The sequence below is a fragment of the Dendropsophus ebraccatus genome, chromosome 15 (genome assembly GCF_027789765.1).
Source record: "Dendropsophus ebraccatus isolate aDenEbr1 chromosome 15, aDenEbr1.pat, whole genome shotgun sequence".
Taxonomy (NCBI): domain Eukaryota; kingdom Metazoa; phylum Chordata; class Amphibia; order Anura; family Hylidae; genus Dendropsophus; species Dendropsophus ebraccatus.
The window spans coordinates 19,162,722-19,182,145 of NC_091468.1; the positions used below are offsets into that span (position 1 = coordinate 19,162,722).

The 19,424-nt window shown below is 41.8% G+C and overlaps 1 protein-coding gene across 1 annotated transcript in view; it reads left to right on the forward strand.

Annotated features, from left to right (window-relative positions):
- Positions 1–12,873, forward strand: part of CAMKMT (calmodulin-lysine N-methyltransferase) — a 373,175-nt gene extending 360,302 nt beyond the window's left edge. The window contains exon 11 of the mRNA XM_069954667.1: positions 12,787–12,873. Coding sequence (XP_069810768.1) covers positions 12,787–12,795 — 9 coding nt within the window. The 3' untranslated portion in view covers positions 12,796–12,873. The remainder of the gene's footprint in view (positions 1–12,786) is intronic.
- Positions 12,874–19,424: the final 6,551 nt, after the last annotated feature.

The window sequence follows — 19,424 nt, forward strand, 5'->3', positions numbered from 1 at the left end:
TAAATCTAGAATGTTCTCTCCTCTGGTTGGTGACTTCACTAGCTGTTTTAGAGATGCCCCTGTAAGGGCCTCCATTACATTCTTGCTTTTACATGTAAGTGCAGAAGGGATATTCCAATCCACATCCGGCATGTTGAAGTCACCCATAACTAAAATGTCCCCCCCTTTAATGACATTTTAGTAATTTCATCCATCAGCATGTTATCATAGTCCTCACTTTGCCCAGGAGGCCTATAGATAGCACCGATTCTAATAACAGATCCCTATAGATAACACCTATCCTAATAACAGATCCCTATAGATAACACCGATTCTAATAACAGATCCCTATAGATAACACCGATTCTAATAACAGATCCCTATAGATAACACTTATCCTAATAACAGATCCCTATAGATAACACCGATTCTAATAACAGATCCCTATAGATAACACCGATTCTAATAACAGATCCCTATAGATAACACCGATTCTAATAACAGATCCCTATAGATAACACCTATCCTAATAACAGATCCCTCTTTGGACTGCATGCAAACCCAGAGGGTCTCCAGCTCTTTATATGTATTTTGGATGAATGTCGATTTAAGACTATCCCTGACATAAATGGCTACCCCGCCTCCCCTTCTCTCTGCTTTGTCTTTCCTGTACAAAATATATCCCGGTATAGCTATTTCCCAATCATTAGACTCTTTGAACCAGATCTCTGTTACAGCAACAAGGTCCAAATCATCTCTAGACATAATGGCCGTCAGCTCACAGATCTTGTTTCCTAAGCTGCGAGCATTCGTACACATTGCCCATTACTAAGCTTCATAATACCTTTATTCCCAACTTCATCTACCGCACCAACAGCATCTTCCTTACCACCAATAACCGCACCAATCATTGCATCTACACCACCAATAACCGCACCAACCATTGCATCTACAGCACCAATAAGCACACCAACCATTGCATTTACAGCACCAATAAGCGCACCAACCATTGCATCTACAGCACCAATAACCGCACCAACCATTGCATCTACAGCACCAATAACCGCACCAACCATTGCATCTACAGCACCAATAACCGCACCAACCATTACATCTACAGCACCAATAACCGCACCAACCATTACATCTACAGCACCAATAACCGCACCAACCACTGTTTCTACAGCACCAACCATTGCATCTACAGCACCAACAACTGCACCAACCACTGTTTCTACAGCACCAACCATTGCATCTACAGCACCAATAACCGCACCAACCATTGCATCTACAGCACCAACCATTGCATCTACAGCACCAACAACTGCACCAACCACTGTTTCTACAGCACCAACCACTGTGCTTTTGCAAATCCGAATACACTTATTTGTCTTTACTGGTCGGGGACAGAAATCCTCCTCCTCTTCTGTCCCCTTCGTCTAGTTTAAATGTCTGTCCAAAAATAATCTGAATTCCTCACAAAGTACCTGTGTACCTATGTGTGATGGATGCAAACCATCCCTCTTGAACGTCTCCATTTTGGACCACTTGCAAAAGCTATGACTAACAAACCCAAAACCTTCTGCCTTAGGGTGGTATTACACGGGCCGAGCAGGGCCCGATAATACCTGTAAACGAGCAGCGATCTGCTAGATCGTTGCTCGTTTACTGGACCTATTACACGGCCCGATAATCGTTTGACAAGAGCTGCAAGGACATCGTTACCGATGTCCTTGCAGCCCTTGCTAAACTGGCATACATTACCCATCCACGTTCCAGGGCTGCTCCTGCAGTCCGCTTCTCCCGGGGGTCCCGCGCGCTCTCTAGCGTCACAGCAGCCTGTCAGCTGGTAGGCCGCTCAGCCAATCACAGGCCGGGACCGCCGCGGCCTGTGATTGGCTGAGCGGCCTATCAGCTGACAGGCCTCTGTGACGCTAGAGCGCGCGCGGGACGCAGGGAGAAGCGGACGGCAGGAGCAGCCCTGGAACGTGGATGGGTAATGTATATCGTTAGTCGCCGGCCACGCACCGCTATTACACGCAGCGGTGCGCGGTCGGCGCCCGACGAAAATAGGTTCTAAACTTTATCAACGATTAGCCGATGATCGTTGTCATCGGCTGATCGTTGCATTTATTACACAGAGCGATAATCGGCCGAATCGGGCCAATTCGGCCGATTATCGTTCCGTGTAATACCACCCTTACACCACTGCCTTAACCATGCATTAAACTCTGAGATACGACATGCCTTGTTCTGATTACAGATCGGCAAAACCTCTGAAAATGTCAAGCTGCATGTTAATGTATGGTGCACAGAATGCACATATCTCCCTATCTGATAAAAGGTTTTTCATCTTTGCTTGTCACATATAACGTAGTGGCCATTATTAACACAGCAACGCTTGACATCGCGAGTGTTAAACTGCTGCGCGTGCGCATACACTGCGGCTTGCGTCTCTAGTCACATGCACACCTTGCGTTCACATGATCAAGCATGTGACCAGGAAGTAATGGCGCTGCAGCCACGCCGCCATAGGCTGCATGACCCTGATCCTCCTCCCCTATGTGAGTAATCGTATCAAACGCCACACATCTGACTTTTATTATCTAATAATTCTATGATATAAATATTTGCCAAGAGGGACTTTACACTCACCCTTGAGAAAGTCCTGGTGACGGAACGTGTGGGGTGTTCTGCTTTGACCATATTCAGAGTAGCAGCAAGCTGTTTTGCACACTGCATGATGGTTTTGTATTGTTTGGTCACTTGTATTTAGTACCTCATTATTTGGATATTGGGGTATTAGGATTTTTGATTTGAGATTTGTCACTTGTTCATCATTTTTGCTGCTGCTCTTTGCATTTTGCTTATGATTGGTCAGTTTTTACCGTGTTGAATCAGAACCAGTGAACAGTAATGTGGATGTTTTTAAATGTTTTTAAACGTTTGTCCCTTGCATTCACGTGTACAAATTAGGGATGGTCCGAACCCTCCGAGGTTCGGGTTCGTATGAACCCGAACGCTCGGCATCAGATTCCCGCTATCTGCCCGCTCCGTGGAGCGGGCGGATACAGCGGGAGGACCTCCTGGAAAACTGGGATACAGCCTATGGCTATGGCTGTATCCCAGTTTTCCAGGCGGTCCTCCCGCTGGATCCTCCCACTGCACGGAGCGGGCAGACAGCGGGAATCATTACAGTGCAGTTTGTGTTTTCCAACCATAGTTGCTGGTAATTTGAAACTGGAAAGAACACACCACTTCCTGCAGGGCATACAGCAGCTCATAAGTACTGGAAGACTTTGGATTTTTAAATAAAAGTGATTTACAAATCTATAACTTTCTGACACCAGTTGATCTAAAAACAATTGTTTTTCTTTGGAGTATGCTACCATTTAGTTTAATGGAGGCGGTGGCAGATTTAAAAATTGGAGCCATGAGCTACCTCAAAATCTGGGTGGGCATGATTTACTATGAGCTAGTCTTACCACTCAGCAGGACATAGCAGGATGGGTGGAAAGGCAGTGGGGGTAAGAATAATAGACATAGACCTAATTCACGCTTCTTTTAAAGGTGTTGATAATGTCAAAGCTAATGGAATTTCATGAAGAGCGATGGAAGGACAGTATTGCGCTGGTATTTACAGGTCATTGTGTTTTTATTTGTTATACACTTTAAGTTATATTACTTGTATATTTCATGTAGGTTATGACTGAAGCTCTGAAATGCTTTTCTCCTGCCTAATCTTTTTATTTTCCAAGGACGGTGATAGTTTATTCTCCTAACGTATCATCCATAAAAGCCCAGACTGTTGGTAGCATTAAAGTCGCAGTTCATGAAACCATTTAGCCCTATGAATTGAGATGTTCATGATATTATACACAGTACATTCCTTTCAAGCATTTCCATGTGTCAGTAATAAATATGTTAAAGCGAATGTACCATCAGGCGCCAGCGGGGGGTGCTTTGCCACGGTCCTTTTTTTAAACTGCAGCCCAGTTCCCGCCCATGGCGCCGTTCTATTCCTGGGCACCGACCCAGCCTGGAGCACTGGGGCGGACCCTAGTATGACGAAATCCCCTCCCCTTTGTGACACAGCTCCATTACAATCAAAAATGCTTCAGGTCGGGCTGTTGTCCAGGAATAGACCGGCGCCGTGGACGGGCCGCAGTTCACAAAAAGCATTCCTGTATTCCTATTCATGTAAAAAACTTAAAACAATGTACGTGATGGTACATTCGCTTTAAGCAAATATCAGGACTGGTTTATCTTACCATAGATTAGTAAGGAGTCCTTTAAAATGGATGTTTTTGATTTGTCAGATTTGGGCCACATCGAGGAGGTGGCATCTTCAAACCTTAAAGCTGGGATTAAACTGTGCATTCTGTCCATAAACGATTATTGACTTAAAGGTCACACATGCTCACCATTGCTTCATTTAGCAGAAAGAGCTAAGTCCCTGTTTTTGAGATTGGGGGAGGGGGTCCCAGAGGACAGACCCCTTGTGATCAGATAGTTATACCCTATTCTGTAGAAAAGGCGTAACTTGACTTAGTGGGAAGACATTTTAAAGGGGTATTCCCTTCTGCCAAAATTACCCCTTTTCATGCCACTAGCTGCTTTCACTTCCTGCTTTGAGTGGAGGGCGGGTACCCCCACATTCATTGGCTGTTCTGGCCAACAGCACTATGCTTTATGCTCTGCACTCTGCTGTTCTGTTCGGCTCTGCTTTTCCAGGTCCCATTCTGACAGCTCCACGGGGGCTGGGAGCTATCAGTGTGAAGATGGATTGCTGCAGAAAAGGTTTGCTCTGAGATCCTGACCACCTGTCTCTTCAGAGAAGTGAGGGAGTGAAGTCACTAGCCTGGCCACCCCTGACAAAGCTAAAAAGATAAATAGAACCAATAACAAAGTTTCTTAACTTTTAATGACCTACTGTTTTAGATATAGTTGTTATGATGAGAATATCCCTCTAAGGAGAAGGTTCATTTAACCCTTAGAGCAGTGCTTCTTGAACTGTGAGGCAGGCTTCACCAGTGAGGCGCCCCCTAGTTGTTGGTGAGGCGCAGCTAAGGAGTCAGTTTTCCCAAAAGTGACCACAAGCTGTACAGTTCTTTCCCTAAATGCAACAATCTCTGGTTAAGGAACATTATTGACTCATTTTGTGCTTATTTAGGCTGGGTTCACACTACATATATTTCAGTCAGTATTGTGGTCCTCATATTGCAACCAAAACCAGGAGTGGGTTAAAAACACAGAAAGGCTCTGTTCACACAATGGTGAAATTGAGTGGATGGCCGCCATATAATGGCAAATATTTGCTGTTATTTTAAAACAACGGCTGTTGTATTGAAATAATGGCCGTTATTTACTGTTATATGGCGGCCATCCACTCAATTTCACCATAGTGTGAACAGATCCTTTCTGTGTTTTTAATCCACTCCTGGTTTTGGTTGCAATATGAGGACCACAATACTGACTGAAATATACGTAGTGTGAACCCAGCCTTAATGTTATACAGAGGTTAGGAGACAAAGTTTTTATCTTTGCATGGACTTCCATCACAGATGGTGAGGCCCAGCATCTTCTTGGTTAGTCTGGTGAGGCCCAGGCATCATTTAGTCTATTGGGTGAGGCTCCAATAGAAAAAGTTTGAGAAGCGCTGCCTTAGACGCCAATTTAAATTTTTGCATTTTCGTTTTTTCCTCCTTGTGCTTAAAAGGCCATAGCACTTGCATTTTTTCACCTAGAGACCCACAAGAGCCCTTATTTTTTGCGCCACTAATTGTAGTTTGCAATGACAGACTGAATTTTTGCATAAAGTACACTGCAAAAGCAGAGAAAAATTCAATGTGTGGTGAAATTAAAATAGAAAAAAATGTTTTTTTAATTAATTAATTTATTTTACACCATTCGACCTGGGGTAACACTGTCTTGTTATATATGTTCCTCAAGTCAGTACGATTACAACGATATGTAACATGTATAACTTTTATTTTATCTGATGGCTTTTAAAAAAATTCAAACCTTTTAACAAATATATGTTCCTTAAAATCGCTCCTTTCCCAGGCTTATAACGCTTTTATCCTTTGGTCTATGGGGGGGCTGTGTGAGGGATATTTTTTGCGCCATGATGTGTTCTTTCTATCGGTACCTTGATTGCGCATACAGTATGTGACTTTTTGTTCGCTTTTTATTACAATTTTTCTGGATTTGATGTGACCAAAAGTTCACAATTTTGCACTTTGGAATTGTTTTGCTCTTACGCTGTTTACAGTGTGAGATCAGGAATGAAATAAATTAATAGTTTGGGCGATTGCACACACGGCGATACCAAACATGTTTATTTATTTTTATGTATAACATGGGAAAAGGGGGGTGATTCAAACTTTTTTAAAATTAATAATAAAACTTTTTTTTTTTTTTTTACGCTTATACTAGAAGCCCCCCTGGGGGACTTCTAATATAGCCACATTGATCTCTCAGTAATACTACATAGATCAATGAGATAGGCACTCTATTACTTTCGGCTGCTGCCAAGCCGAAAGCAATAGAGTGCTGAGCCATTACGGCGCAGACCCACGGCTGCATCTGAATACTTAATAAGTGGGCACGCCAATCGGACCGTGCCCGCTAAAAGCCATGGTCCCGGGCTACAAGCGGCACCCAGGATTGCGGCGGTTCAGAGCTGGGCCGCCGCGCGACCCCCCTCTGAACGCCCCGAGCAACCGCTAGACGTACGGGTACGCCCAGGGTCGTCTAGGGGTTAACATACATTATATGCGGCCATTTCAGTCAATTTCAGTAAACTATCTAATTGTTCTGAGTCCTTCCTCCTAACTTCACCTCAATCTTGCTGGCAAATTTTGGTTGAACGCCCCTTATATCTATGCATTGCCTGGTCGTATGAAACATTGTGGCGGAAGCATTCATACACTACATCCAGGATCTGGATTGGCTTTTCCAAAGCAATTCTCCTCTAGAATTTGGCCTGGCTCTTACGCTCTGCACTGCAGGGTTGCTGATGCAGCTGATACCCAAAGGTAATGTCATAGGCGTCTGTCTTAAAAACCATTTTCCATCTTGAAAGACTTTGTCTATAGAATTTACATTTAGTGCTAGTTTGTCTCTGTCATTGCTATTTGATCACTGGTCATGACCCTCGGATTGTCTTGGCTGTACATTAAAAGGCTTGTCGTGACTTTTAATTCTACTGTTTTAGGCTAAATTCACACAATGTAAAATTTCTATTAATCACGGCCGTCATAACAACCGCCATGATTAATAGAAATTTACATTGCACTGCAGTCAGAGGGAATCCTGGCAAAAGTGTATACACATAGGGGGAGATTTATGTAGGAGATATAAATATACACCTGGTGTAAACTGCCCACAGCAACCAATCACAGCTCAGCTTTCAGCTATGGTAAAAAATAAGAGGAGCTGTGATTGGTTGCTGTGGGCAGTTTACACCAGGTGTATATTTACACCCTGTCATAAATCTCCCCCATAGTGTACACTCTGGCCGTGATCCATAGCGGCCGCAGGAAAAACTGACATGTTGCTATTGATTGAATAGCTGATCATTCGGGTTCAAACTAATCGGAACTTTCGGCAAGTTGGCTCATCTCTATTTACCTGCCACAGCCAATGAGTTTTAAAAGAGTTATCTAGCTCTACAAAAACATTAAGTCCCATTCACTTCAACGGAACTAAGTTTAAAAACCTTCGCCCAAACTGGAGACAAGAGCGGTGCTGTCTCTGGAAGAAATTGGCCATGTTTTTGTAGCGCTGGATAACCCCTTCAAGATATGTCTCTGTCCTTGAGGTCGGTTTTCTACCGTAAGCTTCCAAGATGGGCCTCTCATGTAAAAATCCGGAGGGTGCTTTCTGGCTCCGCTGTAAAGCAGGTAATGTGTTTGAGGATCCTAAATTGGTAAAATAGAAGAGACAAAGGATTCTAAAAATATCGCTGGAAAATGAAGACAGTTAAATTAGATATTCAATGGTTAATGGAGTACACAAAGTGTACAGTAACCGAATCTAGGAAACCGTGCAAATGAAGATAGCTGTTCAGTGCAAACCAAGTAAGAAAATTGTTTTTAATTAGCACCTTCCCCAAGAACTACTGATTAATACTGTTTGGTTTGGTGAAAAGCTTTCAGCTGAGTAATTTGTACAGCCATTACAACATTTTGTTAGACCAGGACTCCTGTTGTTAAACACAAACAGCAGATGATAATGGTAGATGATGAGTTTGTCATGTAACAATTTGCCTTATTAAAAAAAAAAAAGGGGGGGGGGGGAGAAGAAGCTTTATACGAAACCCAATACAGTAGACAAGAGCGGAAATCACACATTTAGAAGCCACCAAAATTGCTGTGTTCTCCACTAGTGTTTTGGTTACTTGAAGCAGAATCTAAATTGCATTTATGTACAATTTAATGGTATTGTGATGAGGGCAGACGCTGTCTTCTCACCACTCATAGCCACAGCCTCCACATCTATTATTTAACATCACTTTGTTATATTTTATTTTCCCCTTCTTTTTTAAACATGAAATACATATATTTTTGAATTCTGTTTTTCAAAAATATACAAATTTTTGTATTTGAATCGGTAAACCGTTTTCCTGCCATTTACGTTAAACTTTAAAATGAACGAATAACGCACTTGTGTTTATTTTTGGTGCAAGAACATTAAACTTGCCGTTTAAAAAAAAATAAAATTTTTTTTTTTTTAGAGGGCCCCTGGAAAATATTAGTAAGGCCATAACAGAGCAAGATGGATTTTCAGTCAGCTGGGATACAGTAATGACGAGGGTTGAGGCTCACGGCAGTGCCAAATAAGCTTCAGACAGCATAATAGTCTAAGAAGAAAAGCCACAGAGCACTAATGTGAAAAAAGAGCTGTCCACCACATGCAGTACAAAATCACCAAAGGTCATTTTATGGTAGCAATTGTGTCACAAAATTGGTGGTCATGCTACATGTCTAATACTCAGCACAGCTTTATAAATGATGGGCCCCTTGCGATGGCTGTCATTAAGTGCTTTCATCATAATAAACTTTAAACTGTTGGCTTTATGAATTGCCAGTCAGCTTCAGCTGTTCTTTGGATAACACTTGCAGTGCTTTAAGTGTGACAAGACCTATTAGGAATTGCAACCATGTTTCAAGCCTACTTGGCTTCCCCACTCCTGGGGTGATTGCCATCTATTAAATGGCATCTGGGAAGATTTTCCTCCAGCAATCTCTGATCAAGAGCTTTTTTTGGGCTTTGACCTGCATTTCCTTCAAGACTTTTCTAAGGAGTTTTATAAGAGCAAGACTCCGGAGAATTTATAGCCACTTCTGATTAATACCTTTTTTTTTTGGTAGATTTTTTTTTTGTAGCAACTATCCCACTGTTACATTTAAAAAAAAAAAAAAAAAAAAAAAGCTTTCATTGTTCATATGGTGCTGGTTTCTGAACTTGCCCCCCCTTTCTTTCTGAAGCTCGGCGATGTTCTTAGGAAGAAGAGAATTTTGTGCTTAACCAAAATTCTGGTTTGAGTTTTTACAAACTTTAAATGTGAATTTTTGTTTGGGTTTAGAGACAAATACAAAAAAAGTTAAAAAAAATAAATTTCTAAATTTTACACATTTTTCTTTTTTTATTTTCTTTGTCCTCCGTGGACATTAGTCACTTAATTTAAATATTGTTAAAATAATTAAGTTAAATTAAATACAAACGGAAACAATGAAACTATTAAAAATTAAAGCAAGCAGTCCTCAAAATGTTCTCTCGGTTTGTTGATAGATTTGTTTTCAATAATTTTTTAAGATCAATTTTATCAATTTATAATTTATAATTTTGTTTTATAAATTATAATTTATATACTTGTGTGTAGATATATTTACAAGATTTTTTTTAATACTTTTTTTTGTTACATTAGAGCTTCATGCAGAGTTTGACAATCTGCTTAAGTTCCTTAGTGGAATCCGGTGGAATTTTGACTCCAATCCACATCCCTTTATTTTCATCCAATAAAAAAAAGCAAAACAAACTAAAATAGGTGAAATTCGAGAACATGGATGAGGTTCACTGATTTAAGTTTAATCCACATCCAAAATGGTGGTGAAATCTGTGCCATACAAAAGTGGAAATTTTTCGGCAGAAGTCCAGAAGTAGATTTCTGCCACTGGTTTCATGGTGGATTTTTTTAAATTAAAAATGTTACTGCATTAGCGGGTTTTCAGGACAAAACATACCGATGAGTTACCCAAAGGATAGGTCAACAGTCACTGATCAATGGGGTGCTGACACCCAGAACCCCAGATGATCAGCTGTTTAGCGCCCACACTACAAAGTGAATGGGGTTGTAAGCAGTTAGCTCCATTCACTGTGTAGTGGCAGGACCTGGTTACTGCAGCTTAGCTGCCAATCACTTAAAGGATTATCCAGCAATACAAAAACATGAGAACTTTCTTTCAGCGACAGCACGACTCTTGTCTCCAATTCAAGTGTTGTTTGCAATCAAACTTCATTCACTTCAATGGAACTGAATTGCAAAAACTGCACCCAAACTGGAGACGAGGGCGGGGCTGTCTCTGGAATAAAGTGGTCTAATGCTGGATAACCCAGAGAGCTGATCTTCAGTTACAGGTCATCCCCACTATATAGTGAAAGGAGATGACTACTCTCTTTCTATCATTGTGTAATTCGGGTGTTGAACCGCTGATTGGTGTAGACACCCTGCCGATCAGTGTCTGATGACCTATCCTGCGGATAATTAATTAGTCTGCTTTACCTGGAAATCCCCTTTAACATGTCCTTATGGCAATATTCATATGGGTGTAGTACAGAAGCATTTTTATTCCCTGAAGACAGGTTACAGGGTCATCACACCTGTGGCCAGGCTAGGTTTTGTGGCCATATTATGGAAGCCTATAGAGAAGCCTTTGGGAAAGATGCCATATCTGTAGCATGCCAAGAGTGAATAATACACTAGGAAAGGGGCACAAAGGCAACACTTTTTTGTAATGTATTTAATATTTCTCTATAAATGGCCACAGTTCTTTTGGGCCCCCAAAAACCATGAATAACCCTGGGAAAATACTATGAAAAATTCTATACCCACTCCTTATGGAAACAGCGGTATCTCCAATGTGATGCACGGTCTTCCACCGGGTCGGCTCACACCTAGTATTTCATCCAAAAAATAGAAAATTGAAGACCGTCTCTTCCGTAGCAAAAGTTATTACTTTATTATGCCATATGCATACACCAAAATACACAACTTTTAAGCCCCTCTATATCATACCGGGCCTTTCTCAAGTATAAAAACCCATGAATAACCCTGGGAAAATACTATGAAAAATTCTATACTGTATATAAAAACACCCCAAATGGTTTCTTTTCTTTTTTTTTGTTCTATGGATTAGAAATAGTTTCTGAATATTATCAGGTATGAGTGAATAATGGTTACATATGGTTATAGTATGTTCCGGCAGAAAAGTCGTAAATGCTATGGGGTCCAGTTTGGACACAGGTGTTCTTGATGCAGTAAAAGCTCCGTCCCTGCGAGAACTATCTAATGCAGTTATTAGCAACTTGTTAAAACCAGGTAATGTCACTTAAGAGGTTTATAGAAATGTCTCAGCCGTGGACAATTGGACAGGGAAATTGCAAAATTTGCAAGATTAAAATTTGTATTTAGTGAAGGCACCAGAGGCGTAACTACCACTATAGGGATGGGGGGGGCACTCCTTCAATACACTGTGTCCCTTCAGCCATCATCATTTGCAGCACCCGGTGGCCAAGCTGCCTCCTGGGTGCTGAAACTGTCCCTTTAACTGCAAGCCCTCCTTATGAGCACTTGCAGTTAAAAGGGTTATCCAGCGCTACAAAGAACATGCCACTTTCTTACAGAGATGGCACCGCTCCTGTCTCCAGTTTGGGTGGGATTTGCCCCTTAGTTCCATTGAAGTGAATGGAGCTTAATTTAAAACCACACCTGACCTCGAGACAAGAGTCTTGTTGTCTCTGGAAGCAAGTGGCCATGTTTTTTTGTAGCGCTGGATAACCCCTTTAAATGTTATTACTACACGTGATAGGCTTGTGGTCAGTCGAAGGGGCCAATCAAAAGTTTGCTATAGGACCCAGCTATTTCTAGTTATTCCCCTGGATGGCACCTATTGGTTTGTGTGAGGAGGAGAAACATTTGGTAGGATGAGCCCCTGCAATGAACAGTAGACATTTCCCCAGTGACCTGGAGAAGGGGGCAAACATATCATTCTCAGGTAGCCCTATTCTCAAGTGAGTATTATACTTGAGCGCTAATGCTTGCTAAACACTATACTGGACATAGTCATAAGGAGTCCAGATAAATTCTTGGCTAATTTGCCACCAAGGCCTGTACTATACAGCCCAACCCGCAGGGTAAGTGTCGGTCTGCTATATTGGAACTCACTTACTGAGCCTATTATATATTATATTGTTATATATTTTATGTAAAATAATAATGATTATACTTACCTCTTAATGTTCCCCCGTTGTCCTCTCACCGTGTCTCTGGGTCCCCTGCTGACCACAGCTGCCGCCAACACTTCCGCAGACTATCCTGTTTCAGCAGTGACAGCCCACTCAGCCAATCACTAACTGAGACAGGATAGCACCGGGGTCAGTGATTGGCTGAGTGGGCTGTCACTGCAGAGATGTGTTAGTCTACAGAAGAGTCAGTGGCAGCTCTACTTGTTGTCAGTGAACAAAAATATCCTTATCTAATTCCTCTTTACAGCTTCGGTAATATGGTTGTTTTTTCCTTAGGAAAAATAACACAAGAAGCGGATATATGGTAATATTCCTTAACCTGCTGTGATACAATGTAACGGACTGCAGCTGTATCAAAGAAGAACATGTTCAGGGTACATTTACTGGAAGAAAAGTGACTTGGCAGCAAAGAGGAAGAAATTGAAGTGAAATGTTATAGGTACTTCTCTAAATCCAGCTATAAAAGTCTCTAGGGGACGTGTCCTCCGAAATGTCATACCTTTATAGACGGCTATTGTAGCACACCTAAGCTGTTTCACAGCAATTTCTGTGTCTGCTGCCCCATCTCTGTTATTTTTGGATTTTATTTGAGTGAATGTGAAGGGGAGAGCCTATTTTCACAGCTCTGCTCTCTTCTACAACTACAGGACGGATTTTTTATTTTTTTAAAGTTATTATTTTTTATTATTTTTTTAACTCCAGCAGCCTATAGTCTCCATTTTCGTTTACAAGTTTGTGCTAGTGTACTGACACAGCCGTGTGGCTGTGTCGGTACACTAGCGCAAGCTTTTAAACGATTTAGGAGCTCCCGACATCATAATAATCATGATGCTGGGAGCTCCCAGATCCAGTCTGCAGAACACTGTCTGTGTACGGACGGAACTCTATGGACATTTGAATGACCTCTTAAAGGAATTAATCAGCACGATTGTGCTGATATAGCTCCCAGCTGCAGAAAATAGAGCTCCTACACAGCCCCCATACCATGTCTGTGGTGTCTTCATCGGTAAGTGTAGTTACTGTAAAAAAAATCTTATTCTGGCTCATGAGGCAGGGAGAGAGGTGGCAACTAGTCATCTGGGTGGAGACCAGACCATAACTAGTCCCGACTCTCTGCTCTGTCTGCTCTGCATGGGTGATTGATGGCCACTAACGGGCCTCTCTGCCTGTCAATCATCCCTTCAGAGCACACAATAGTACCATGACCTGGACACCTCCAGATGACTAGTTCCCACCTCTCTCCCTGCCTAATGTGCCAGAATAAAAGATGTTTTTCCAGTAACTATGCTTACCAATGAAGACACCACAGATACGGTACGGGGGCTGTGTAGGAGCTCTATTTGCTGTAGTTTGGAGCTGTATCAGAACAACCGTGCTAATTAGTTCCCTTTAAAGTGAATAGAAGTTAAAGGACAACTCCGGCGGGACCTGTAAAAAAACAACAACAAAAAAAAAACACAGACGACGAACGCCACTTGAATCGCCCGCCGTCCGCGCCAGCGTCTCCACATCAGGGCTGAGCAAGCTGGAAGCCATGTGACGCGTTCCAGCCAATGAAAAGGCTGCTGGTGCGCAAGTGCACCAGCAGCCTTTTCCTTTCCCATTCACTTTAGCAGAAGACGCAGAGTAGGAAGAAGACCTGGCCCACCCTCCGGCTCTGACGACATCGTCACAAGATGGCGCCCGGGAGAAGAGGACGGGAGTCAACAGTAATTGGGTATATATACTTTATTTAACTTCCGGGGGTTGGGGGTCGGAAAGTGGGGAAAGGGGGCCAAATAGCTTATTGACACACATTACAAAGTAGTCATTTTCCGTCAAGTAGTGATGACGTCACGACTCGGGGGAAATGCCTGTTCGGGCTGATGCACTGGTCGCTCAGCCAATCAGTGACTGGGGTGGTGTCCCTCAGCCAGCCCATTATCCAAGTTGTGACGTGGACACCCTGGAGATTCCAGAGCCTAGCGGAGGTACAGGGAGAGGTAAGCTGTTACTTGAAACCAGTTTTGCCCATGCAGGCTGCCGGCTTTTAAAAAACACTGGACTTCTCCTTTAAATAAAATAATAATACTAATAACAATAATGTAATTATATATGATAATGTTATACTAAATAAGTTAATTCAAAATAAATTGCCACCTTCTAAATCCATCCTCCATTTTGCTAAGCACCGGCTGTATTTCCATGCTTGGCACCAGCAAAATATTCTCTAAATGTTTTTGTTCTCGCTTTCAATATTGCTTTCACATTCCAAGTTTTCAGTCTGAATGTAACCAACTTATTTTCATTTAATGCACGCCATAACTGCTTTTATGTCGCTGCACATACTTTCTGTGACGCCCATGAACTTACATACCAGCGTAGTTTTTGTAACTGGTAACAGCTTGAAAAAATCGCCATGCAATGACCATCGCGGTTTTTTTACATCTTTGAAATTGGCAGTCTATAAACACACTGAGCTAAGTCTACAATTCCTGCATTTTGTGCGGGTTGGACATTACCGTGTTTAATATTTATGTCTTTCCCCGGGCTGGTTGCCTTCTAAATTGCTCTTTGCTCCTTTTTTTAAGCCACAATCTAGTTTGATTACCATGGAAACACATATTGTACAAGAAAACTGGTTTAAAATGGAGAAGCTGGAGACAAAATATTGCACCTCCCTTGTTCTCGAACTGACCCATTCCTCGCCTTTCATCCTTCCTGATACCGTTTCCTGCATTGAGTCATCCATGCTTGGAGGCTTTAGTAAAGAGATAAAGCGTCCACTTGACAACTTGGGTTAGAAATTACTCAATACCACTTCTGGAGAATAAAAAATTACCAAATTAATGAAGTATATTTTATGTACTGAAATATCCATTAATTATATACAATTATATACGGCACTCCAATTCAGGTAAAAAAAGAAATGTGATTTATTCACCCATCAAATTGCGACGTTTCGATCTACTCAATGAGATCTTTTTCACCTGAATTGGAGTGCCGTCTCGTTACAATTCTTTTTTGTGGATTTGGAAGCCTGGATCTTGCGACCTGAGACTTGTGCACCCACCTGAGCCTTTGAGCCACTCAGTGCCATCCGGCAACGCATTATTTCATTAATTATATAGATGTAGATCTGATCACTCAACAAAGCCGGCCGTTGAGGGGTGGAATTTATACACAGCTACATCTGTTTCCTCACTTGAGTATAGCAACCTACCATAGGTTTTGTTATTATTAGAGATGAACCAATCACCCGTCTAAATGAAGCAAAGCGATATGCTTGACCGACAAGTGGCTTATCGTCCGTCTGCCTTTCAACTCTGTTCCGCAACCTGATGCTCCTTCCCAGGTGTCGGGAAAAAGCTGGATCCAGTCCTGGGGGACTGTGGTGGGAAAAGCTGGATCCAGTGCTGGAAAACTGGGAGAAGGTTCCCAGGACTGGTCCAGCTTTTCCCATCAGCCGGTGAAGAGCGACAGTGAGCTGAACAGAGTTGAAAAGACAAATGGTCCATAAGCTACTTGCCAATCAAGCGAAGTGCTTTGCTTTGTTTAGACGGTTATTATATATCATTGTTATTAGACTGATTTTTGCAAGGAACAGTTATTTGTCACTGTTTGGTATTATACACTATATGGCGGTATCTTATGGCACAGTTCCATCTTCAATCAAAGAGAACTTTTGACATATCATCAGTAGTGTTGAGTGAGCACTTAAATTCTCTTAACAAAAGTGCTTGTTAATCGAGATGAGCATTTTTCATTGCTGGGGTGCTCGATTCAAGTAAAGAACCCTATTGAAACTAATGGGAGAGAATTTAACCTGGTGCTTGGTTAACCTATTACATTTTTTTGTTCTAATTTTTGTATATTTTATTTAAACATCCTTTCAATGGATGAAATATTAAAAAAATTTAATGAAAAAATATAATAGGTTTCTGGGCGGAGACTATAACTGGCAATGTATGGCCACCAGTGTTCAGTGGCCTGCATCGTTAGAACCTGCACTAATGCTGACTCACGTGTTGTTTCTCACTGGTTCTTCACTGGTGGGCCCCCAGGATCATTTCCTCTGCTGGGCTCCAGATACCCCAGTCTGACACTGATGGCCACCTTTACTCGAGCAACACAAGGTGCTCAGTCCAGCATTGAGCTTGATCAAGCAGTATGCTTGACCGAGCATGCTTGCTCAACACTGGTCATCAGGCATGTCAAGATACTGATCACAGCAGATCTCACTAGCAAGACCTGCTGTGATCAGAAGATATAGCTGGGGAGAGAGTGTGTCCACTCCATGGACCAATGCGCACCATGTTAGGAGTGCCTAAGAGCATCTATTAATACAGCTGCTAGGATGGCAATAACCCCCCCCCCCAAAAAAAAAAAATAAAAAAATCCAAAATCCTTATGGAGTATTATTTAAATAGATATGGATTATAATATTTACAGTATGTATATCTACTGGAGAATAAGGAATTTCTCATCATTTGTTTCGGGTCTGATTTCCTTGTGCCCTCGGGTACACCCTCAGGATGCTATGACATCTGAGCAATTTGTCAGCTTGGTTGAATCCAAAAAATTTTGAAAATTTCAAATAAATTAGATTTTTTCATCTTTGATACCTACCAAGCTATTTCTTTGGAATGGGTGAGAATAAATTATACCAATTGGTTCATGAATGTCAAATGAAATCTTCAATCTATATACCATTCCCAACATGTAGGGCACTGCTTCCTTACTATGGAGCACTAATCCTCTCATCTTCTACTCACTTGTCAAAATATTGGTAGCTTCTTCCTTTCCTAGGAGGCCCATTCTGTATTCAGCCCTGTATGGATCCTATTATTCTGAATTAGTGACAACAGCCTCTTAATCTTCCCATCTTTTCCTGAACAGCCCTGCTTTGTGGAGATCAAGATGGGATTGGCCCCTTAAATGGTCTCATGCTCAAAAATATGAGCATGAGTTGACTCCTCAGGGTATCGTCCGGGGATACCAGGAGTGGAGAAGTATTATAAAATGGTTAAATATATATATATATATATATATATATATATATATATATATATATATAAATATATATATACAATTTCTGTAAGAAAAAAAAAAACTGGCTGTGGCTGTCCGGACCCCCACTAAGCCCCAGAATGAACATTATAAGTGTTGCTCCCATCCACCTGCTGTGCAGAGAACTGTAATACAACCCTATATACTTGTATTCAGCTGGTGGATGAGATTGGCCGACAGCTACTCATTTGAAAAAAAGAATTATTATTCATTAGGAGGCTAGTCAGCTAATACAGACAGATAGATAGATAGATAGATAGATAGATTTTAGCTAGTATTACCTCATTTAGTTGCTCCTTTCTATCTGAAAATTTCTAGAATCTTTCCTTCCGTTTGGTCATGTGATCTCCTGGTGACCCCCTAGATATGACATGGGTTTCTGTGCCATCAATAGGGTTACCAGCTCAGCCAGCAGCTATAGACTGGAACCCTGTTACCAATAGCGACAAGTTCAGGTTCTGTTTGTGATCCGAGGGCGGTCAGGATGGAGTATGGCCGCCTCATGGTGAGCACTTTGATCCTGGCTTTGCTGTAACAACTTACTGCCCCCTGCTGGTGTGATGATATTGCAGTCGGTCACCCGTAGTGATACAAGGACACTAACAGCTCAGTGATATGTACTGGACATCCTGCGGCCACATGCGTTGCCTCTTATGGCCTCCATTGTAGGAGAATGGGCACCACACACACAAGGGTTTCCCAAAAATGTCTCTGACACTTTGTAACAGTTTTTTGGCTCCTTGATAATAAAAATAATGTTATAATAATTTTTATTTATATAGCGCAAACAGATTCCGCAGCACTTTACAATTCTTGCCTAGTATCCACATTTACTGCCTCTGGATGCCATACAGAACCTCTATGCTTCCTTGTTCATTCATATCTTATCTTCTATCCTATCTTGACTGGATGCATCCAACTGGATACTAGAGCTTCCATTGCATTGTACAGTTTTTCCCAATAGACTTGTCCTTTCATTATCTTATAGTAATTACTCACATATTTCATCATTACATCACACATAGAAATTTTCATTCGATTCCTACAACTTTTTTTTGGGTCAATGAGTGTATAACAATTAGGGATGATCGATTTTACAGTAGTAGCAAAGAGAAGCAATTCGCTAGGCTTGGCGGTCGGCTTGGCAGCCGGCTGCCTTTAACCTCAGTGCCTTTAAACTCGGTGCCTGGAGGAGCTGGAATCAGTCCTAGGAAACTTCTTCCAGTTTCCCAGGACTGGATCCAGCTTTTCCAAGCAGCCGTAGTGGAGTGGCATGGAGCAGCACAGAGTCCAAAAGCAGCCGGATGACAAGCCGAACACCGAGCCCAGTGAAGCGCTTCTCTTCACTACTACTGTAATACTTCTAATAATGCATTGAGGAAGGGGTAGAATTGGAATTTTTGCCAATATAGCAGCAAATTAGAGGAAGGTAATAACCCAGAGGCTGGGTTCACACACTGTATACTTCAGGCAGTATTTGGTCCTCAAGTCAGGTCCTCATAGCAACCAAAACCAGGAGTGGATTGAAAACACAGAAAGGCTCTGTTCACACAATGTTGAAATTGAGTGGATGGCCGCCATATAACGGTAAATAACTGCCATTATTTCAATATAACAGCCGTTGTTTTAAAATAACAGCAAAAATTTGCCATTAAATGACGGCCATCCACTCAATTACAACATTATGTGAACATAGCCTTTCTGTGTTTTCAATCCACTCCTGGTTTTGGTTGCTATACAGCCTCACAAATACAGCCTCAAATATACATAGTGTGAACCCAGCCAGAAGGTGTAAGTATCAATATGGCTGACGCTGGTTGTTGCCAGCTATATTCTTTCTAAAAAATGAAGACAGAAGTGTGAAC